This window comes from Grammomys surdaster, unplaced genomic scaffold (assembly GCF_004785775.1).
Source record: "Grammomys surdaster isolate TR1022 unplaced genomic scaffold, NIH_TR_1.0 351, whole genome shotgun sequence".
Lineage (NCBI taxonomy): Eukaryota > Metazoa > Chordata > Mammalia > Rodentia > Muridae > Grammomys > Grammomys surdaster.
In genome coordinates, this window is record NW_021604770.1 from 106,465 (window position 1) to 131,183 (window position 24,719).

The 24,719-nt window shown below is 37.1% G+C and overlaps 1 protein-coding gene across 2 annotated transcripts in view; it reads left to right on the forward strand.

Moving 5' to 3' along the window:
* Positions 1-1,578: 1,578 nt before the first annotated feature.
* The window catches only part of Atad2b (ATPase family AAA domain containing 2B), a 107,658-nt gene continuing 84,517 nt past the window's right edge, over positions 1,579-24,719 (forward strand). For both annotated transcript variants that reach the window (XM_028779391.1, XM_028779392.1), the window contains exons 1-11: positions 1,579-1,626; positions 2,020-2,173; positions 3,853-3,955; positions 4,957-5,065; positions 6,056-6,172; positions 9,203-9,278; positions 11,446-11,544; positions 13,250-13,361; positions 15,937-16,052; positions 16,456-16,630; positions 19,294-19,382. In XM_028779391.1, the coding sequence (XP_028635224.1) occupies positions 2,088-2,173; positions 3,853-3,955; positions 4,957-5,065; positions 6,056-6,172; positions 9,203-9,278; positions 11,446-11,544; positions 13,250-13,361; positions 15,937-16,052; positions 16,456-16,630; positions 19,294-19,382 (1,082 nt within the window). In that variant the 5' untranslated portion in view covers positions 1,579-1,626; positions 2,020-2,087. The remainder of the gene's footprint in view (positions 1,627-2,019; positions 2,174-3,852; positions 3,956-4,956; positions 5,066-6,055; positions 6,173-9,202; positions 9,279-11,445; positions 11,545-13,249; positions 13,362-15,936; positions 16,053-16,455; positions 16,631-19,293; positions 19,383-24,719) is intronic.

The following is a 24,719-nucleotide window of genomic DNA, read 5'->3' on the forward strand; positions in this document are numbered from 1 at the left end:
TGAATGAATGATACAGCATCTCATATAGCCTAGGCTAGCCTAGAACTTGTTATGTAGCAAGTTTGGCATTGAACTCTGGATCTTCCTACATCTCAAGTATTGGAATACAAGAGTGCGCTACTATGCCCAGCTCTTCTTCATAAAGAGAAAGATGCTAATGATTATTATAGTCAGGAACTTGAATTGCTTGAAGGTGTTGTTTTCCTTGTACCTCCACTTCCTGTGAGAGGCAGTGGTAGTTGGGCTGTGGATGGGGCTATGGGTTAGACAATGCTGAGAATTGAACTCATCCCTAGGCCTCTGTTCTTGCTTTTTTTTTTTTGTTTGTTTGTTTGTTTTTGTATTTTTTTCGAGACAGGGTTTCTCTGTGTAGCCCTGGCTGTCCTGGAACTCACTCTGTAGACCAGGCTGGCCTCGAACTCAGAAATCCGCCTGCCTCTGCCTCCCAAGTGCTGGGATTACAGGCGTGCGCCACCACCGCCCAGCTTAGGCCTCTGTTCTTAAAAGCAACATTAAAAGGAACAAAATAAGAGTTAAGTAAACCCTTATCTAGAGCAAAACAGAACCATATTGTGCTTTTTTTCTCCCAGTGATATTATTGTTCAGAAAAGCTTTACATTCTTTCTTTCTGGCTGTGTATGTATCTATTTATCTGTCTGTCTGTCTGTCTGTCTGTCTGTCTGTGTTTCTATCTATAGAATGAGTTTTAGTTTTGCATCTTACGTTTTGACTAATTTATTAATGTGAAATTTTAGTCATTTATAGATACATCCATCCAAAATTTATTTGGCACCAAGACCTATGAATAACCTGATGATTTGCAAGTAAACTGAGTTAATGTTATGTTGGGGCCAGTGCCAAAGTGTACTTATGAGGTAATAAAAGTGATACTTTTGTGGTTTTAAGTTGACTTTGAGAATGATTTTGGAGAATTCCCAAAAACCATTATGTAGCAGCAACATATTAGAGTACATGTGTTAAATCAGCTGCTTTATACTTACACTCATATGCCTGGAGTATCATGCATATGGTGGACAAAGGTGCTAAATGTGAAATTTGAGAGTGTGTTAAGATAGACTTTTTATTTGTTTTCCAGAGAGAAAGGGGAAATAGGTCTTTGTGTGTGTTTTAAAATAGATTGGATAGTTTGAAAATTATCAAATGTTTTTGATATTTAAGTATTTTTTCCTTTTTCACAGTTTGTTTGAATAAATTTGTCATAGCTTGGAATTTATTTTCTCAATGAAGCCTGTAGTTTTTGTCTGTTGCCATGGCTCCTTTTGGTCTTGGTTAAATTTATGCTGCTTAACCTTAATCTTTTAATAGGATTTGAATTGGTACAGTTGACAACAAAATTAATTCAGCTTATATTTAGTTTTTTATTAAAGTTTCTCTTGAACTAATGAAATGATTTTGAACTAGTATATTTTAATTGATAGGTTATCAAAGTAAAATTATTATTTTATGAAAAATAATAGATTAACATTTTAAAGATGGATAATTACAGCATTATTCATTTCTTACTTATCTAAACAAATATTGATATGTTGGTGTATTAAATATATTTGTATTCTAGGTTAACTTCTCAGCCTGGTGCTACATTACCAAACGGACATAGTAGCTTGTGTGAGTATCCTGCTGGGAAACTGGTTAATATTGAAATTGTTACAGTGATATTAGGTTAAGTATGAAAATGAACAAAAGTATAGCCATTTAGTTTTGTTTCTATTAACATTTTTTTGGGACTAGAGATTGAACTGTGGTCCTGCACGGCCCAAAAGTTTCCACTTTTGAGCCATATATTTCAATCCCTTAGAGTGGTTTTTTTAATAGTGTACTCTTTTAGTTGGAAATGACTAAATTTCATTTATAGGAAAAATATTAATATTGAGAACCTAGATTGTTTAATATTAAAGTCATTTAAGAGTTTATATTCAGTTTTTGTAGCCTTTAAACTTTTGATTTCTTTTGCTATTTTTCTGTACTCTGCATTTTGAAATGAAATTATCTCTCTTGCAGCACTTCGAAGCCACCCCCTTCGAGGGGAGAAGAAAGGAGATGGAGACCTTTCATGTATAAATGGTGACATGGAAGTCAGAAAAAGTTGTCGGTCCAGGAAAAACAGATTTGAAAGTGTGAATCAGAGTTTATTATTTGATCAACTAGTAAATAGGTATGAGTGTTTATGAATTAAGCAATTTCATTTAATTTTTGATTTTTAGCTGTTTTTGTGTGTGCATGTGTGTGTGTTGTTTATGTGTTTATATGTATATTTGTTTGAATGTGTATGGGGAGGTGTGTGTGCCATTGGAGATCAGGGGCTGACATAGGGTCTTTTCCCCAATTGCTCTAATGTTTGAGACAGGCTGTCTCACTGAATCCAGAGCAAACCAGTTGGTTAGCTTGGCTGGCCACTCGCTCCAGGCAGGGATCCCCTGTCCCCACCTCCCCGCTCACGTGTAGCTAGTCTCTACCACCTTTTCTCACATGGCCACCTTTCCCAGTTTTTACATGAACTGAGCCTAACAAAACAAACAAAACCTAAATAGCAATTGCTCAGATATTATCCTAGGTTTCTCAGACATTGGCGTTCTACTTTAATTTAAAAATTGTTCAATTGCCTTATTAGCTTTACATTTTTATATATCTATTTTTTTTGGTAACAATTTAATATTAAAAGATTCAACTCTTCCCGCCCTCCAGTCCCATGAATCTAGTAGTTATTTACCATAATATGGTGATGTTTCCCTCCCTCTCCCAACTTTCTGTCTTTTAACAGTCTCAGTGTGCAGACCTGGTTGGCCTGAAACTTCCTCTGCAGATTAAGCTGGCCGTGAATTTATAGTCATTCATTTATCTCTGCCTCTGAAGTCCTGAGATAAAGTTTTCTCCACCATGCCTGACCTACATTATGGGCTTTTAAAGTTGTTTTTTTAAATTTCTTTATTTATTTTATGTATATGAGTACATTGTAGCTGTCTTCAGACACACCAGAAACGGGCATCAGATCCCATTACAGATGGTTGTGAGCCACCATGTGGTTGCTGGGAATTAAACTTAGGACCTCTGGAAGAGCAGGCAGTGCTCTTAACTGCTGAGCCATCTCTCCAGCCCCCAAATAAATAATCAAATCTACATTTTTTGTTTAATTTCTTTGTAGACCAGGCTGGCCTTGAACTCACAGAGATCCACCTGCTTCTGCTTCCTGAGTGCTGGGACTAAAGGCTTGAGCCACCACTCCCAGCATTGAGTTTTAAAGTTTTAATAAACCAACATGTTTATTTATTTTGAGCCTTAAAAACAAGATTTATAATCTTAAAGTTTTAATAAATGTATAAAAGTTGAAGATAGTCCTTTATCTCTTTTTTAAAAATAAAAATATTTTTATGTGTATATGTTTGTATATGTAAATGCAGTACCTGTGGAGAGCAGAAGAGGGCGCTGGATTCCTTGGGGCTAGAGTTACATGTGTTTGTGGACTGGCTACTTGATATGGATGTTAGGAATTGTCCTGTAATAGAACAAGTCCATCTTTTAGTATAATGTCTCACTATTTACTGTTAGCTGGTTGGGAACTGTGTGGACCAGGCTGGTCTTGAACTCACAGAAATCTACCTAACTGCTTTCTGTGTGCTGGGATTAAAGATATGCTTCACCACACCCAACTATCTTGTTTTATAAACTGAGAATTGTGTTTCGATAAATTCTGGTTATGAACGTTATTTAATTGAGATGTTATATATGGTTACATATCAAGAGATAGTTTAATATTGATTTGATGAGCCCTTTAATGTTTATGATATGGAATGCATCCCCACCATTGTCTAAACTCTCTTTATTATATGATTGTAGTACTGCTGAAGCTGTTTTACAAGAAATGGATAATATTAATATCCGACGAAATCGCCGATCAGGTGAAGTAGAGCGGCTGCGGATGTGGACAGATACAGAATTTGTGAGTATATTAGCTATGGAAACCTTTGCAAGTATCTCTCCTTAGTTTTTATTCATGTATTTCTGTGTGAGTGTCTGCCTCGTGTGTGGAGGCCCACAAAAGCCAGAGAGGGTATTGGATCCCCTAGAGCTGGAGTCAGAGTTGGTCGCGAACCTCCTGATGTGGGTGCTGGGAAACAAACATGTATTTTTCTTTATACTTGCAAAGAATTAGGAGTCCAGAAACAGGATGAATAGCAGTAGATCTCTCCTCTCCCCTTCCCTCCTGTCTCTTTTCCTCTCTTCTCGTCTCCTCCCTCCCCCTCCCCTCCCCTTTCTTGTTATGTAGCCAAAAATGGCCTTGAACTTCTGATCTCCTATTTCCAGGCATGTGATATCATGTCTGGTTCACAGAGTGCTGCAGATGGGACCCAGGGCATTGTGTATGTGAGGCAAGCACTTTGTTTATTTATTTATTTATTTATTTTTTATGTGCATTGGTGTTTTGCCTGCATGTATGTCTGTGTGATGGTCTGTGTGTGGATCCCCTGGAACTGGAGATACAGATTGTTAGGAGCTGTCAAATGTCCCCCCCAACGTCATATTTTAAAATTAACAATTGTTTATTCCTCTTCATTCCATGCTTAGTTTGAGATTTTACTGTCTGCTGCTGTTCCTGCTGCTTCCTCTTCAAACCCCTCACCCCAATTTCTTTTTCTTCTCCCTGACTTTCTTCTCTCTTAGCTTTTTTTTCTCCTCCCTTCTTCTAAAGAAAAAAAAAATAGCCCTATGGGCTTGAACTCAAGGTCTTGCATATGTTAATCACTGACTCTGAACTATGCTGTCTCCCATATCCTGTTTCTCCTTTTTACTTAGTGATTTTAGGATGCTCTTTTCATGAATTTGTGACTTGCAAGTAGATGTACAGTAAATTATATTGAGCAAGCATGGTTGATTTATTGACTTATTTATAGTAGAGAATAAATGCTATGTTAATATTTGACAAATTTCTTTCTTTAAAAGGAAAATATGGATATGTATTCAAGGGTAAAAAGACGAAGAAAATCACTGAGAAGAAATAGTTATGGAATACAGAATCATCATGAAGTTTCTACTGAGGGCGAGGAAGAAGGTCTGTATAACACCATGTGATGAAAGTACTAGGAAACTCTGAGAGGGAAGAATATATATACTAGCTGTAGAGTTAGAGGAGGGTTGTTTTGCTTTTGTTTTTTTGCCTTTTATGTCTATGTAATATATCTAAAGTAATTTAAATTCAGCTAGTATCTGAATTTTCATTTCCTTCAGTTGGCAAAATGAAGCAGCTATTGGTACTCCTTAACTTGTCTAGTGTGGGTAAGCCTTGACTGAGCTAGCCTGCCTAGTGGGTAACTCTCTTGTTTTACTCGTTGACTTTCTAAAGGCTCCAAGTTCCTGATTATTCGGATTTTAATTTTTGTTATAGATTGAGAAGTACATAGAGAAAATCGGAAGTGCTAATAGTAGTGTAAGGGGTTGTAGTGTTTCCCCTGACATCTGTCTAGTTCTGAACTGAAGAACACAGAATGAATTTGTAGGTCTGGAACTTGGAACATAAAGAAAGCACATTGGCCCTGTCAGTTTATAAACTGGTAACCAGTAATTCCATAGGGTTTAATTCTCTAAGCAATGATCATCATAGAATGGATTTCAGGAGATTTGGTATATTGAAAGTATAGATTACTTTCCAAGATAATCTTTTTTCCCCCCTGAGACATGGTTTCTTTGTGTAGCTTTAGCTGTCCTGGAACTAGCTTTGTAGACCAGGCTAGCCTCTAACTCACAGAGATCTGCCTGTCTCTGCCTTCTGAGTGCTAAGATTAAAGGTGTGCATCACTGTACCTGGCTAACAATGGTTTATTTTTTCACAGAAGTGTATTGATTATTGGTAGGAAAAACTTTTTGTTTTTATATTTACCTAGGCTTATTTTTGGTTATACTAGTTTATACTGTATCATAAATTGCTAGCATTTTAAAATGTCACTTGTATAGAAAGAATAATAGATGAAAGTAAATACTTGGTTGAGAAAGGGACCATACCTATGGATTAAAGTGTCTCTTCCTTCTCATATATGGAAACTAGAATCTCAAGAGGAGGATGGAGACATAGAGGTTGAAGAAGCAGAAGGAGAAGAAAATGATAGACCATATAATTTGAGACAAAGAAAAACAGTGGATCGATACCAAGCACCACCAATAGGTAGGTGACTAAACAACTTCTTTGTCTTCTGTAACTGAGTAATTTTACCACTTTTGAGAAAAAAGAACTTTTTTTTTCTGGGTTCAGGGGTCTAGTCCTGTGTTCTTTGTTGTTTAGAAGGTTGAAATTAAAAAGATGTAAGCCCAGGTCTTCATGTTTGGCAAGACCCCTTTTCCAGTAAAGAAAAGTTAAAAAAAAAAAAAAACAAACCTACTACCAAACAAAAAGAAACAAACAAACAAAGAAACAAACAGGGCCAAGTTTAGAATAATGAAAGCTCTTGAAAGTCCTGTGTGTCTTTTTCTACATAATTCTGTGTACACGCTGTGGTAGTTACGTTGGCTGATGACAGCACTGGGTCATGCATAGCATTATTTTTTGTTCTTCCTTTTCCTCTCACTCAATCCTTTGACTACTACTGTCTTGTTTCTGTGTGTATAGATTTGCTTGTATGTTGTATTCTGTATTTTTGTTGTTAGGAATTAAACATAAGGTTTGTATCTGCTGGGCAAATGCCTTGTCATTGAGTCAGTCTCTATGACATTTTATGTATCCTTTTTCATTTATTATAATGTTTCAAGAATCTTTTTTACTTAGAATTAAGAATTAACTATATATATTTATTTTGGCCAAGTATGGTGGTTCAAGTCTTTAATCCCAGTGTTCAGGAGGGAGAGGTAAATGGATCTCTGTAAGTTTGAGAGTTTTAGGCTAGCCTGGTCTACATAGAGAGTTTTATGGTGGCCAAGGATATATAGAGAGACCATGTCTCCAAAAAAAGGAAAAAAAAGTTTTATGTGAATGGGTGTTTTGCCTGACAGTGTGTCTGTGCATGCATGTATGTCTGAGCATCATGTGTGTGCCGAGTGCCCACAAGGGCCATTAGAGAACATTAGAGTCCCTGGAATTGGAGTTACAGATGGTTGGTTGTGAGCCACCGTGTGAGTACTGGAACCCAAAATAGGGTCTTCTATGAAGCAGTTAGTACCTTTGACCCCTGATCCACCTCTTCAGCCCCTTACTTAGAATTTTACACTCTAAAATTGTGATTGTATGGTAGAAGTGTGCTAATTCTAGAAGCTGTTCAAATGTTCAGCCATTCCTCTATTCCTCTTAGGAGTGATTGTCTCAGATAGCTCTGTCACTAATAAGAGAGATGTGTTATGGCAGGAAAAAGGTTGGGAATCATTTTTCTGGTGGTTTGTTTTTAATTTTTTGAATCTTTAGCTGAAATAAAGTCCTAAGTATGTATTTGTAGTTTACAATTTGGCGAGTGTTGTAATTTGTCCACACCTGTGAGGCTTTGACCATAATGAAGATAATGGTCCCAGGCTCTCCTCGTCCTGTGCGGATTCTGCTCTGTCATTGGTGGCTTCCTTGTATTAGTCTTTAGGTACCTATCTATCTTTTGCTTTAGATAAGATTTATATGTTTTTGATTTTATGAAAATGAAATTATCAGTGTTTGTTGTTTTTGTTTTAATATTTTGACATAATTTCATTCTTAGCCTCAGCTGGTCTGGAATTTACTGTATAGCTTAGGGTAGCCGTAGACTTGATCTTCTCTCCAGTCTTCCAAGTGGTAGGTACAATTATAGGCATATGCATATCCAGCTTTGAAATACTAAAACCACTACATTTCTCTTTCATTCAGCCTAATTATTGTAGTATTCCTTATAGACAGGAACCATCACACTGTTTTATTATTTACTTTTTAAAGGACATTAGAATTAATTTTAGCTTGGTTTGGTTGTTAAAACCCAAGTGTGATGGTACCAGGACATCTTTAATATCAGTACTCCAAGTCTGGGACAGAAAAGGGATCTAAATTTTGAGGCCAGTAGGACTACACTAGAGCCTGAGATAAAAGCCAAGGACAAACAGGCAAATACTAAAAAGTGTGGTTGGTAGATTTTATGATTAGGTGTGTATATTTAATTTTATAAAAATGTAACTATCTTCCAAAGTGACTGGTTGTGGCATTTTCATTAAGATCGTATGTTCCCAGTCTGGACTATATAGTTATTCTGCTTTACTCCCTGTTAGAGAAAAAGAAGAGTCTGTGCTCCTAGCATAATTCTTGGTAACACATACCTTTAATTCCAGAACTGGGACACAGAGGCAGCCTGGTCTACATAGTAAGTTCTAGGTAGCTGAGACTCTGTCTTAAAAAAATAAAAGAAAAACTTTATTTCTGAGCTGGCAAGATGGCTCAACAGGTAAAGACATTTGCTGCCTAAGCTTGACTGACAATCTGAGTTAGAGCCATAGAACTCACAAAGGTAGAAGGAGAAAACTGAATACAGAGTTGTCCTTTGACTACTCTCCTGATAAATACATTTAAGAAATTAATAAAAAGTTTCATGTACTCATCAATGCTTGTAATGATGTGTTTGTATATATGTATGTATGTGCAAAACTCAGCTATAAGAGGGCATATCTTGTAGTTTTAGTTTGTGTCTCTCTAATGAGGTTGAACATTTTTTGATGTTTACTTGCCAGTGGCAAGTCTTAGTGTGTGTGTCCATGTGCATGTAGGTGTATGTGCACATGTGTGTATATATCAATATCAGTGTCTTCATTGGTCACTGTATTAGGGTTTTTTTTTTGTAGTAACACTAAGACTAAAGGCAACTCATGTAAGAAAGGATTTATTTAGTTCCAGAGGAGTCCATAATGGTGGGGAGGCATGGTGGCAGGTGGCTGGAAGCTGAAAGGTCACATCTTAAGTCCCATAGTGAATGCAGAAAGTGAGCTGGAAGTGAAATGAGGCTGTAAGCTCTCAGGCTCATGCTTATTGATACAGTGCCTCCATCAAGGCTCCACTTCCTAAAGAGCACTGCCAGCTGCTCTTCAAGTACCTTGCGTCTATGGTGGCCATTCTCAGTTTACTCCCTGGTCCCATAGGCCCATGAGATCACAACGCAGTTGAAGATACGTAACTAGGTTCTCATAGACAGTTAATAGAGGCAATTTATGCTCCTTTAGTGCTTGGACTTAATAGTTATTTCTATCTTTCTTGTTCTTTTAGTACCAGCTCATCAAAAAAAGAGGGAAAATACCCTATTTGATATTCATAGGTCTCCAGCCAGAAGAAGCCATATCAGGTAAGTTGTGTTTGATTTAGAAGAAGAAAGTAGTTGCATATGTTAATGAGAAAATGAGACTTAATTGCAGCCTTTGCTTTCTTCCTGGCTTTCTTCTGTCCTTTCTCTCATTAGTGATGAACAGTTATCATCCTACACATGACCTTTTTTTTTTGGTTAACAGTTTATTTTTTAATTTAATTTTTAAATTAATTTTGACTTTCATGTCCGGAAAGTTAAAGTATCTTAAGAGTTGAATGGAGAATGGCCCATAATGTCCTTTGAGACATTGACCAGCTTTTTTCCCCTTTAGAGAACTGGTTTTGTTTTGTTGCCCAGGCTTGCCTGGAGCTCCTATCTCAAGTGATTCTTGTGCCTCTGCTCCCTAGTAGCTGGGAATACAGATAACCACTGCCCACCATACCTGGGCACTAGGTCTTGATACATTTCCCCCTTCTTATACTTAAGAACAAAACAAAGGGAAGCCAGCAGGTACAGAAGTTTAGACATTTAGAAATGTGTCATCTTATTAATTTTTGGAGACAGTTCCTTGCTATATCAGTGTGGCTTTGAATTTGTGGTGACCATTTTGCTTCTCTTTCCATAGTGCCTATTTATAGATTGGACTATTATAAAGTCTTTATGTTTAGTTTTTTTTTTTTTAACATATTCTGGATAGTAATCGCCTATTTGATAAATCACTGGCAAAGATTTTTTTTTCTTACTCTAGACTTCTCTTAATTCTGGTAGTTGTTTTCTTTGTGATATAGAAAAGCTTATTTATTTGAAACAGCGTCTTGCTATAAAGCCTAGGTTGGGTTAGAACCTAAATTCTCTCAGTCCACTCTGTGCTGGGATTTCTAGGCATATGCCACTATACCCAGCCAGCTAGTCTTAAATAGTCAGTAGTTTTATTTGTTAGTTCTTGTTACTATTTCTTGAGCTATTGGAATATTAATTAGAAAGTCATTGCAGTGGTATGAAGTACACAATTTAAAAGAATAAGGAATTTAATTTGGTTATGGTGAATTCTGTAGGCCATGTTGAAGAGAAGCAGGATTGTGAGCTTTTAAAGTTATTGTAGCTTCTAGACCAGTTATACAATATTTTTTTTTCCTTTTGTATTTTTGAAACCTTGTTGTGTAGTTCTTCCTGTCCTGGAGCTTGCTATGCATACCAGACTGGCCTCAAACTCAAAGAGATATGCCTACCTTTGCCTCCCAGATGCTGGGGTAAAGGTGTGTACCACCATGCCTGGCCAGTTATATAATAATTTAACACTATTCTTCTTTTGAATGAAATTGAATTTTAATTTTGAATTTTAGTCTCTTTTATTTAGTTATTGTTATAATTATTATTTTATTGTGTTATATATGGGTATTTTACTTGCATGTATGTCTGTGTACCACTTAATGCCTGGTGCCTCTGGAGGCCAAAGAGGGCATTGGATCCCTTAGATCTGGAGCTACAGACAGCTGTGAGTCACCATGTGATTACTGGGAACTGAACCTGGGCCCTCTATAGGAGCAGTCAGTACTCTTAACGGCTGAGTCATTTTTCTAGCTCCTCTTTTACTTATTCTTGAGATAGGATCTTGTTATGTTGTCCAGGCTGGTCTCTTGAGCTCAAGAGATCCTCTTTACATAGTGCTCTTCCCAAAAACCTTGGACTGAAGACATATCATCAAGCCTGGCTAATATTTGTTTTTAAATAAAAATCTTTCATGCATTTGGTAAGACTTCAAACAGGGTAGAAGAGTCATTATTGGGAAGTAAAAGCCTTTATTTTCCTGTGAACGAGTATATTTACTTTTTAAAATGATTGAACTATTTCTGATAATTTGGGAAAGGAAGAATAATAAAGAAGACAACAAATGTCTTGTCCTTTGATTTTGATGTGCTTTGTTCTTGTTTTTATTCTTCTCTGTGAAGCCTAACCTTCATTTTTATTAGATGTAAACTGCATGAAGACAGTGATCTGGGTAAACGTTTGCATAGTGAGTAAATGGATTTTTCCCCAGAGCTGGTTGTAGATGTAGTTCTCAGCTCAGTAGTGGAGGAGGAACTCTGATCGTGGAAGCCTTGGGTTAAGAACAGCACCACCAAAGCAAGAAGCACCAAAACAAAGAAGACCAACGTTAGAAAGCTGTTAGACACCATAATAGCTTTTCTGTTTCCTTCCCCAATAGGAGGAAGAAGCATGCCATTCATAGCAGTGATACAACTTCTTCAGATGAAGAACGCTTTGAAAGACGGAAATCAAAAAGCATGGCAAGAGCAAGAAACAGGTTAGTAAACTTTTTAGTGATACTTCTATGGTAGAAGAGAAAAACAAGTTTTTTCTTTTTTAAAAGATGTTTCTATCTATAATGGTTTTGAGGAGGGAGGGGGAGAGAGAATATATATAATAATGATGGTTCTAGGCTAAAGCCTTACAGATGAGTAGGTAGACTAAGCTGTATGTCCAGGTTATGATAACCTACATTAGCAATTTTTTTTTGAGACAGGGTTTCTTTTCTTTGTGCAGCCTTGACTGTCCTGGAACTCACTGTGTAGACCAGGCTGGCCTTGAACTCAGAGTTCCATCGGCCTCTGCCTCAAGTGTTGGGATTAATGGGCTACCATCACTTGTTGCTAATGTGTTTTTAAAGAGTAAGTTAGGATTCAGAAATGTAGTGAAGTTGGAGTTATCATAGAAATGATACACTTTTTAGGCTGTCCCATATCGTGACCTTTGTCTGTACTAAGCTATATACTTGTGCTGTAATGACACACTGGAGGCTAGGTTTGTAGAAAAGAAAAAGATTTTATTTAGCATGTAGTTTTGGAGGCTGAGAGCATACAACATAGTGCTGTCTCTGGCAATAGGCCCCTGTGGCCACATCACATCCAAGCAGATGTCATTGTGGCAGGAGCACATGGCTGCAGGCTCTCACAGTGAAGTAGGAAGTGGATACTGACCAGGGTTTCCTGTAAGGCATTACTCTCCTCTTGTTCCCACTGACCAGAGTCCCTTTGGCTGGGCTTCACCTCCTTAAGGTCCTAGTATTCATATCACAAGAAAAGCTCCTAGCTCTGCCTATTGGGAGATAAACTGTGAGAAAATAGATGAATGTTCATGTTCGCATTATCTGGTGAGTTACTCATTGTGGTCACTTGAAAGTAGGAAGAATATTTAAAAACATGAACCCTTTTGATGTTGTTTTTCTGGATTATGATAAAGCAAAATGATGAAAAACATGTTAAAGAATATTTAAAATTTTTTAAACTTTTATTGATTCTTGTGAGTTTCATATCATGCACCCCTGTCCTACTCATATCTGTGCCTCCTCACCCTCACAATTTCCTCTCAAAAACACAAACAAACACAATAAGCAAAACAAAGCATAGAAACATCTTGTCATGGATGCTGTAGTATGTCACACTGTGATCCACAGTATAGCTCAGGACTGGCTTACCCATGCCTTTGCCATCAGGGCCAGCTCCACTGTGCTGCCCAGGTGAAGTGCAGAACCTGCTCTCTTGGGTGCTACAGCTAACAAGAGCAGGACTAGCTCTCCTGACCACCACAGGTGGAGAGTGGGGAAGGGCAGCACCTACTCACCCACTCTACCTCAGGGCAGATGAGTGGGAGGGCCAGCTCTCCCTTGTTCTTGCCCTTAGGGCTGGCTCACTTGTACCCCCTCCACCAGGTTCAACTCTACTGTGCTGTCCAGGTGAGGTGCTGGGCCCATATTAACTTACGTTGACATTAAAATGTGAAAGATTTAACAATATTTAACTTACTTATTAATTTTGTATTTGTATACCATTATGTACATGTGTGAAGGTCAGAGGACAACTTGTGGGAGTTGAATTTTGCTTCCCACTATGTGGGTCCCAGGGATCCCATTCAAGTCTTTAGGATGGTGGCAAGAACCTTTACCCACTGAGCTGTGCCACTGGCCCCTTAAATGTTTTAATGCCTTTATCTTCATGTCTTAAACATTTCAGATGTTTGCCTATGAACTTCAGAGCAGAAGATTTAGCTAGTGGCATTCTTCGAGAACGGGTGAAAGTGGGTGCAAGTTTGGCTGATGTTGATCCGATGAACATTGATAAATCAGTAAGTTTGTAAATGTTTTCCCAGAGTAGCTTTTTTGTTATGTTCTTAAGATTTTTCTTATTTCTAAAACAACCCATGTAAAAGTAGAAACTCAGATATGATTAGTATTAACACTTTCATGAATATGTGTTGGATCCTCAAAACCTGGGCTGCTTAGTAAAGTCTTTTCCTGTTTTTGTAATTAGAGTGTATAGCAGATTCCAGATGAGGTGGTACACACCTTTGATCCCAGCACTTGGGAGGCAGAGGCAGGCGGATCTCTGAGTTCGAGGCTAGTCTGGTCTACAGAGTGAGTTTCAGGACAGCCAGGGTTACACAGAGAAACCTTGTCTTGAAAAAACCAAACCAAGCCAACCAAACAAACAAAACCAAAAGAATATATAGCAGATAGGAAATGTTTTATGGTTCCATATACCACGGGAGCCAGTTTATTATTGTTGTAAGTACCTGATTTCATAATAGCACTTGGGTTTTATGTGCTTTATTTTGACTGTGATATTGCTAATGATTTTTAAGGGAAGCAAGGTTGGCATTACAGGGTTCGGTTGGGCATCATTTGTAATTTATTTGTAATTGGATCAAAATAAGAGGATTAAAGAGAAGTAAGGAATTCAAAGATGATGAAATTTAGTAAACTGATTGCTTTTGGAGAATGACAGAAACTGAATGTGCTGTGTAGGTTTTGGACTTAAGTAAATAGGTAGCTAATAGACAGACTTGAAAAGTATTGGGCGTTTCCATTATCTAAAGTAGAGTATACAAGAGGAGGAATGAGATTGGAAAGGTTGACTATACACATGTTACAGATATCTGTGGCATACCTTAGTAGAAGTTACATGTGAGTAATTGATTGGTTTGGTATAAGGTAAAATACCTGGGTAGAAATTTAGGCGTCATCAACGTAAACACTGCTGAAGTTGCTATGTTCAGTGAATGAACCCCAAGAAAGGGCTGAGGTGTAGGGAGACCACAAGCTTATAAGGATGTGGTTTGCTGGTCACAGCATCTCATATGGGGTCATTTAATTATCTCCAAATCAAAGTTACAGAGTAAACTATCTATTTCATTAACTAGGACAAAAGGAAATTTTAGATTATGTATGTCCTGAATCCCTAGAAAGTAGAACAAGTTTTTGAGGACTTTATCTTCTTTTTAGATTTAGTTTACTGATACTTTACTCTTTTAGCTTCAGATGTCTTTTCCAGTCAATTCTAATTTGATAACGTATATAAGAGAATTTAGCTTCTTTTTTAAAAAAGATTTATTTATTTATTTTATGCATATGAGTACACCACCATTACTCTCTTCAGACACACTAGAAGAAGGCACCAGATGTCATTACAGATGGTTGTGAGCCACCATGTGGTTGCTGGGAATTGAACTCAGGACTTCTGGAAGAGCAGTCTGTGCTCCTAACCACTGAGCCATTTCTCCAGCACAAGAGAATTTAGCTTATTTTAGAATGTTTCTGTTTTGACTTGCTTCAATTTTTATGGTTTATTTTTCCTGTCATAGTAAAAAATTCATAAAACATTTCCAAGTTCCATGGTAGAATGAGTAATAGGGAAAGGCTCTACCAGGGTCCAGTAGGCAGTATCTGTTAACATTCTGTGAAATTTTCTGTTTTCATTTTTTGTCTATATATTGTTTACAAAGTGTTTTAATTGGTGTAACTGCTATGAGTGAGAGGAACAGTCTCTGTCACTTATAGTGGTGTATCAGTGCTATGTCAGTGCTCTGCAATGCCGTCATTATTGTTCCCTATGGAGAAAAGTTAAACCTCTTTCCTAGTAGAGGAGTTAAGTAAATACCGAAGAGTAGATTTTTGTTTGATTAATTTGTGGTTTGGAGAGCCCTTGGTAACTAAGGTTTTCTTGCTCTATCCATGACCTAGGTTTTATTTTGGAAGGAGACAGTATTGCCCCAGCTGAGGATGCATAAGATCTATAAGATATTGAAAGGCATTTGAAGTATTAGTATGTAAATGTAACATCGCTTATAGATTTATTTTTAGGTTGGGCATTTATCTTATTCCTGAATTACTTGATTATAGAAAAATAGTTTTATTTGCCTCAGTTGAATTTTATCTTTGACTTTATTTTCTATACTTATTTCTATGTTGGCAAAACTTATTTGTATGTATGTTCACAATTTTCTAGGGGTGCATACCTTTAATCCCAATACTGGAAGGCAGAGGCAGGTAGATCTCTTGAGTTCAAGGCCAACCTTGTACAGAAGGAGTTTCAGCCAAGAATATATAGAGAAGCCATGTTTTGAAAAATGAGAAAAAAGAGAAAAGAAAAAAAATTCTCAAGGAATGTATTTCTGAATCATAGAACTCATAAATTAAAAAAAAATTACACACACTGGGCTGGGTGTGGTAGTGAATGCCTTTAATCACAGTACTTGGGAGGCAGAGGCATGCATATCTCTGAACTCAAGGCCAGTCTGGTCTATAAAGTGAGTTTCAAGACTAGCCAGGGCTACATAGACTTTGAGACTTTGACTCAAAAACAGACAAAATTATAGAACATATAAAATCACTTTATATTAAACTTCCCCCTCTTTCCTCAAGGTGCGGTTTGATAGCATAGGTGGATTGAGCCATCACATACACGCTTTGAAGGAGATGGTAGTTTTCCCACTTTTATATCCAGAAATTTTTGAAAAATTTAAAATTCAGCCTCCAAGGTATGTCATATATTAGATGTTTATTATTGTACTGCTTTTAATTAATTGAATATCAATAAGTTTGTCTTTGATTATAAAAATTTCATATATATTTATTTGACATGTTCTAACAATGACTCTTAGGAATTATTATTTAGAGCTCAAAGGCTTGTTTTCCATTTTGTAGTTTAGAAGTCATTCAGGCACAAGAGGAGATTCTGTGTACTGTCTTATACTTTCAACCTTCTTGATTGCAGGAGTTTGGTCCTTCGAGGACTCAGCAAAGTGAAAAATTGCAGATAGACTAGAAAAAGCTTTATCAGTGCTTAATTACTATATAGTAATTCAGCGTTATAAGAGGGAGAGGGGTATCTTAACATGGTAATTGGTGATAACAGTGACTGTTTTCTTTGATTGCTTCTAGGGGCTGCTTGTTTTATGGTCCTCCTGGCACAGGTAAAACCTTGGTTGCCAGAGCATTAGCTAATGAATGCAGTCAAGGAGACAAAAAGGTAGCATTCTTCATGCGAAAAGGCGCAGACTGCCTGAGCAAGTGGGTCGGGGAGTCGGAAAGGCAGCTTAGGCTGCTCTTTGATCAGGTAAGGAAACCAACTCATTCAAGGGCACATTTTTGTTTTTTTAAAAGAATATTTTTGGGCTGGAGAGATGGCTCAGGGGTTAAGAGCACTGACTGTTCTTCCAGAGTTCCTGAGTTCAATTCCCAGCAACCACTTGGTGGCTCACAACCATCTGTAATGAGATCTGATGCCCTCTTCTGATTTGTCTGAAGATAAATACAGTGTATTCATTAAATAAATAAATCTAAAATAAGAATATTGTATTTTGTCTACAAATGCAGTTATGAGGAGACATAATTCCAATTAGAGTGTGAAATTTAAGATTAGTAATTGTAAGCCTTAAAGACATACTTATCTTCTGTTATTTGTGAGAAATTGATTCCAGCAGTCCCTAGGATTCCAAAATCTACAGGTGTTTAAGTCTAATAAATAAAATCATAAAGGATTTAAATATAGCTTATTACATCTTCATGTGTGTTTAGCAGCATCTCTACATTTCTTATAATACCTCATGCAATGTGTGTACTGTGTAAACAGTTTGGGCAGATGTGTCCAACTTTTTGACTTTGCAAGAACATGTTGTTTTCTCCAGAACCATACAATTGAATTAAAAAAATACACAAAAATATCTCAATGTTTTAAGTAAATTTATAATCTTGGTTAGGCTGTATTCATAGATAAATGTCACATGAGCATAGGTTGGCACATCTGTTACCTTAGGAAGTAATGACAAGGGAAAAATCTTTGCACATGTTCGGTACAGATACAAGATTAAAAGAAGTTTTTTAAATCTGCAGTTGATTGAAACATGCATGAACTGTGCAGAACTTGTAGATGTGGGAAGCTTCTTACATTTAATCCCATTTTCTAGTGCTTTTGAATATTTATGATGATCCATAAAACACCTATTGTGGTTAACTGTTAGGTTTCACTGAAAACCTGTGATGTAAAGTAATCTTAGATTACGGTGTTACTGACTAAGTGGTACACACAGAAAATGTTAAATGTTGGTGGAAGGAATCTTATAAAACTGTATGTTATTTATTGTCATAGTTGTATTGTAAATGCTTTTCTGTCACTATAGTAAGTACCTGGGACAGTTTCTTAGGAGGAGAATGAGTACATCTGTTCTTATATTTGCTGGTCTTAGTCCTCAATTGGTTCCTTGGTAAGAAAGTACATGATGCTGGAGCAAATGTCAGAACAAAACTTTTAATATTTTAGTTCATTAGCTAGCAAGGAAAGGTGAAATATTGGTAAGCCAGGATCCCACAGTCTCTTCAGGATATGTCTTCAGTGACCTATAAGACATCTCTTCCTGAACATTTTACTACCTTTTAATCTAAGTGCTACCGTGAAGGTTCAGAAATTTAAAAATTGAATGTTTGAGGTATATTTACCTAGACCATGCTAGATTATAAACACATGATTTGTGGAATTCAGAAATAAATGAATGCTTTGAAAAGGCAAAATGAAATAAATGAGTAGGCTAAATGTAACAGGTACTTTTAAAATGTTATTTTCCAAAACAGAACATGGTAGTATGCAATTGTCCCAGATATTTTTATTATTATCACTGTGTGTGTAAGGCCTGAGTTCAATCCTTAGAATCACAACAAATAGACATAAGAGTAAAAGGGAATCCCACTCGCGATCCTGAGGTGAGAGGATTGCTGGAGCCTAGGCATGGGGACATGGACCCATCATCCTATCACTTGTCAGGGCGAGATAGGAGGAGGGTTGCTGTGAGTTTCAAGCTGGCTGAGCTAGAGAGTGAGAACCTGTCTCAAACAACAAGCAAATCCCAGTTTTCCTGTACTAAAAAAATTAGTCCTAATATAAGTTTTCATGTGCTTGCTGGATTTAGCAAAGGAAGCACGTCATATTTGGCAATTTATTTTATATTTGGTTACATATCCTTAAATATATGTGAATAAAAAATATAATCAAGACTTTATTAGCCATGCATTTCTTTGGTGATATATGTGAAATTCTTTGTAAGCCAGGTTTGCTGTCTAACACTTCTAATTCCAGCAGAGGCTGAGGCCAGTCTGGTATTCATGCTGAAATCCAGACACCCCTGGGTTATAGAATGGAAATCTCAAACAAAATATCAAACAAAACAAAATATCCTTTACATGAAAATGTGTTATAGATGTATAATTGATGAAACAGTTCAAATATCATTTAAAAGTTATTAGTGTAGAAGGTGACCTAGTAGCTGACACCTTTAATCCCAGCACTTGGGAGGCAAAGGCAGGTGGAGTTCTAACTTCAAGGTCATCCTGGTTTACATAGCAAGTTTCAGGCCAGTCAGGGCTTCATAGTGAGGCCCTGGGTTCAATTTTCATGTTTATATAAAGATAAAATGTATCTGAAATAGTACGTGTGGGCTGTGGTACGCCTTGTAGCCGACTCTGCTCGTGATGTCTTTTTACTGTGATGTCCTTGTTTCTGTTGGCTGGTTTTTTGATTTTGGTCCTTGTACCCATTAGGAAAATGTTTTAAATCCAGGTCTTGTACACATTAATAAAATGCTCTACCATTCAACTATATTCCTCAGCCCTACTGTGTGCTTTTAAATACTTGCTGCCTGCTGTACTGTTTGCTTTTATGTTCATTATTAAGAAAATACTAAGTTAAATTCAAAAATGAAAATTAATGAATATGAATTTTCTCTTTAGGCATATTTGATGAGGCCGTCTATAATATTTTTTGATGAGATAGATGGCTTAGCTCCTGTTCGCTCTAGTAGACAAGACCAGATCCACAGGTAAGTTTTTCTGAACTGATTGTATTGATTTCCCTTCCAGCCCCCATTCATTGACGTAGTATTTGGCTTTAGCCCTTGGTTAAACAATTGAAGCTTATAAGGATTTTTAAATGTGTCTGTTTCCTGGAGGCACCTTCACTCAACACAGGATTAATTTAGAGTCTGTAGAAATTCGGCTTCCTTAGGTTTGGGCTACTGTGATAGTCCTACTGTGAATATTTGTATTTGTGATTTTGTGTGAGTGTGTATTTCACTTTTTTCTGGGTAGATGTCCAAGATAGCAATTACTGTATCTATGATAAATGGTTATACTTACAAGTTAATACTATCTTTCTTAACCTCTGAGCCAACTCTCCAGTCCTTTTTAAAAATCTTTCCTATCTTAAAAAAATTTTAAATATGTTTTAAATTGCATCTGTGTGTGTATGTATATGTGTGAGAGTGTGTGTGAGTGTGTGTGTGTATGTATGTATGTATGTATGTGTGTGTGTATGTATGTGTGAGAGTGTGTGAGTGTGTGTATGTGTGTGTACTCAGGCTGTCATGCTTTGTGGCAAGCTATCTTCTGTTTAGTCATCTTCCCAAACTTTTAAAACTTTATTATTTTGAAACAGGGTTCTACTGTGTAGCCATGGCTTAGAATTCAGTAAACTGAGCTGTCCTAAAAACCTTAAAAACAACATTCACTCACTCACTCACTCACTCACTCACTCACTCACTCACTCACTCACTCACTCACTATGCTCAAGCAGAAGAGCATGTTTTTCCCATGATGTGTGTGTGGAGATAGGAGGACAGCTTTTGAGTGCTGCTGCTCTCCTGCTATGACTGTCCTTGGGATCGAGCTCAGGTTTTCAGGGTCTGCCTCAGGGCCTTTACCTGTGGCGCCGTCTCTCTAACTCCACTGTCCTGTTGTGTTCCTGTAATCTGAAAGAATTTGAACTGCTCCTTATCTCATCCCACTCCACACCAAAGCCTAGTTTTTCTGTTATTCATCTCTCTCACTTTATTTTGATGCTGATTATTTAGAAAGGTGTCTAATTTACAAATTCAGTCATTCATCAGGAAATAATGTTTGGATCATTGAATGACCATGGACATCTTGGTACAGTGACCCTATTTCACTTCTCTTCCTGAAGGTGTGTAGTCAGTCAGGTTTCTGCCATAGTCTGTCCAAGACTTGTAGTCAGCTTAATCCCCCATTCTGTCTACCCTGCTTCTGTCTAGTCACGTCATCCGTCTCTGTCTACTGCCATGTTTCTGTTCATTAGAGTCGTCGTTGGCAGAGACTAGCACTACTCTTGAGAAAACATCCATTTTGCGTGTTTCTGGAGCCAGTTAGTGCCCACCAATATTTTTGTGTGTCCCACATCCTGCTCTAGAGTGCTTTTGTGATTGTGGCATTTGAAAATAAAAGTATTTTTGACCCTGTGCCCATATGTCACATCCAAATCCACTGATTGCCATAAAAGAAATCATAGAGAGACTGTACTGTGGTATTGGACCCAAAGCCTACATAATTTACCAAGCTGGCACTCGGAGACACATTTTCAAAGAAAGCCACCTATACAGGGGCAGAGATATCTGATCAGCCAGATACATCAATGTCACTGCAAGCTCACAAAAATCATGGGAAAAGTAATAACTTGACAACTGAGCATAGTGGCTTTCAAGTAATAGACCTCTACAGGAAAAATGTAAGTGATAAGAAAGAATTCTGCAAAGTAAGCATAATGAAATTTAATGAATTGAAGTGAATACAGACAGCTTAACAATATTTAGAAGGTCATTCATGACATAATGAGAAACTCAATAATTCAAATAAAGATTAGTACTAGGGGAGGAGAAAGAGATTCTTCAAGGGGGCTGGAAAGGGTGCTTAGTGGACAATCATGAGGACTGAGGTTCAGATCCTAACACACATGGAACAATCCATACATCTTGTGACTGCCTGTAACTAGGTTTGAGGGATTAGGTACTCATTTTGGCTTCCAGACATTTGGTGTGTACCTGCACACATGTGTATACACACATGCACACACATAACACACATATCTTAAAAAATACAAAAGGTTTGTGAAACAGAGTAGGTTAAAAGAAAAAAAAATCAAGTGAAAATAGACATATAACCTATCCGAATCTAAGAGCTATACTAAAAGCGGTATGTATGAAGGCAATTTATTGCAGTAAACCCAAAATAAAAATTAAGTTTCAAATAAGTAACTTAATGATGCATCTAATAGGTATAGTAAAACAAGAATAGACCAAATACAAATTAGTAAAAGGAAGAAGTAATAATCAGAACAGAAATAAATGGAAACTTGTAAACATAAAAATAAAGTGATCTGTGATGGGAAAGATTTTTTAAAATAATATTGACAAACCTCTAGTTAGATTAATCAGAAAAAAGGTAGAGAAACCTCCTAAATAAATCCATTTATTTAACAAACATTTAAAGCTATTATAAAACATAACAGTGCAAATTTTATGAAAAACTATGGTAACAGGAAAATGTTAAACAAAAGGACACATGATTTTGGACATTTGACATACTGAAAGTGAACACTGATGACAGAAAAATTGGCTAGAACAATAATAACTGACAATATTGAGCTTGGTGTGGTGATACATGTGTATAATATTAGCACTGAGCAGCTGGAGGTCAGAAGATCAGGAATTCAAGGGCAGCTTCAGCAGTTGAGGCTAGTCTAGGGTGTATGAGACCCCCTTTCAAAACAGTAACAGCAAAACCAAACATGAAACAAAATAAACAATAAGAACGCATCATTAGTGAAAAAGACATCCAATAGAGAGAAAGCTAAGAGCAGTTACTTCACTGCTGAATTACGAGGCTTTTAGAAAAGAGTATTAATTGTATTAAATTCTTTTCCATTTGTTCCAAAAATTTGAAAGGTTGGGAAGCCTTCCAAACCCATTTTATGAGGCTAGTATCATCCTTATATAAAAGCCAGACAAAAACACAACAGAAATCCCTACAGACCAGTGTGTCTGATGAACATAAATGCCAATATTTTTACAGAATGCTAGCACATCAGAACAGCACATCCAAAACACTATACATTCCAGCCAAGTGAGGTTTATCCTAATGATGTCAAGATGATTCATCGTATACAAATGAGTAAATATAATCCCTTACATCTTCATTGGTTACTTTCTCCTTTCTGTGTCAGCACACCTGACCTAAGTAAGCAGGAAGATGGATTTGGCTGAGTCTGTCAGGGCCAGCTGTTTGTTTAGGGTGTATAGTAAGACAGCCCAGGAGTGAGGAGAAGTGCAGGAGTGCATTTGCCTGTCTCATGTGAGCCAGAAAGTAGAGAGACACTTTCCAGAGGAAAATGAAGTGACCTACTTCCCCAATTACATATCAGCCCCTACTTTTGACCACCTCCCAACTTGCATGATATTAGGTTTCTATTAATGAATTGATCTGTTGCTTAGAGTTTCCAGGACCAATTACACCTGTCAACCAAGCTCTTAAATATGTGGGCTTGTGGGAGACAATTTATATTCAAGCCACCACCTCAACTGAATGATTTGATAAACAATTTTTTTTAATTGGATACAGAAGGATCCTCCTCCAACACAGTGCTGGTTGTGTATGACACATCCTTGGCAGCGTATGGAATGGGCTGAAGCTGTACATGTTTACATCTGAAACATCATAACATGTAACATGCAATGTCTCTTAACAACATTAAGCATGTCTACCCTCACAGCTCTTGTTCAGTTTAGTACTTGAAATTTTAGACAGAATAATTAGACAGAAGTAGGAAATTAAAAGTATGTAAACAAGCTAATAAAGGATGAAAATTATTGTTGGATAACATGACTCATATAGAAAAATGAAATGATTCCGCTGAAAGGTTTTTAGACTTAGAAATTCAGAAACGTTAGAGGATACAAAGCTGACACACAAACCCGGCCATGACGCATCATTGGGTAAAGCTGCCTGTCTCGAAGCCTGAGGACTGATATAGTGGAAAGACAGCCAACTCACTAAATTGTCCTTTCTTCTCTACATGCTTGCTGTGGTATCCATGTACCCTTTCCCCTAAGAGAAATAAAATTGGGATAAAAAATTAGTAGCACTTTTCTACAGTAATATTAAACTTATGAAAGCAAGTGCTTCACAATACAAACAAAATACTTACAAGTTAGTGTAACTTAGGTAATAAAGATTTCTATGTAAGGAGAAGCTATATGATCGGGGCTGGAGAGATGGCTCAGTGGTTAAGACCAGTTGGTGTTCTTTTAGAGGACCAGAGTTTGATTCCCAGCACCCATGTTGTGCTTGTAATGCCAGCTCTAGGGTACCCTCTTCTAATCTATTCAGACGCCCACATACATATTTTTATATACACATTTGCACAAACACATGTAAATAAAAATTTAAAAATTAAGAGATTGAATGGAAATGGGAAAAATAGAAAGATATCTTCATTAATTAATTATTCAAAGTACATTACACGTCAATGCAATCCCCCCAAAATACCATTGACATTCTTCAGAAAACTAGATGAAGACAGCCTTAAAATTCATATGAAAGCATAAACCCTAGATCATCAGAGGAATCCTATGGACTAGAAAACTAGAAGTATTATAACACAATTTCAAGACATATTATAGAAGTGGTGTAACCAAACAGGCTGTTATTGGCTAAAGAAAGACACACAGACCAATTGAATAGAAGAGATGTAAAAAATAAACCAATATGTTTATAGTCAGCTGATTTCCAACTGAAATGTTAAAATCAAATATTTAAGAAAAATGACTCTTATATTTTTGGTTGTGAGCCTAGCCTTTAACGGCTGAGCCATCTTGGAGAGAGCAACAATACCAGCCAACCAGAGCTCCCAGGGTCCAAACCACCAGCCTGGGAGCACATATGGAGAGATCCATGGCTCCAGCTTTATATGTAGGGGAGAATGGCATAGGTGGGAGAGGAGTCCTTGGTCTAGTGAAGGCTGGATGCCCCTGTGTGGGAGACTTCGTGGATGGGGAAGTGGGAGTAGGGGCGTGGGTGGGAGCACATCCTTATAGAAGCAGGAGGAGGGGGGATGCGATAGGGGGCTCATGCGTGTGAGAGAAATGGGGAAAGAGGATCACATCCAAAATGTAAATAAGATATCAAAAAAATAGATAAATAAAAAAAAAAGAAAGATAACTCTTCTATAAATGGTACAAGGAACTTGTATTTCCTCAGTTGGTAAACTTTACCTCGACTTCCCATTCTATACAGAACCAACTCTAAATGGTCCACAAAGCTAAAGATAAGATCAGAGCTCAACAATACCATCAGTAAAGGACCAAGCATCC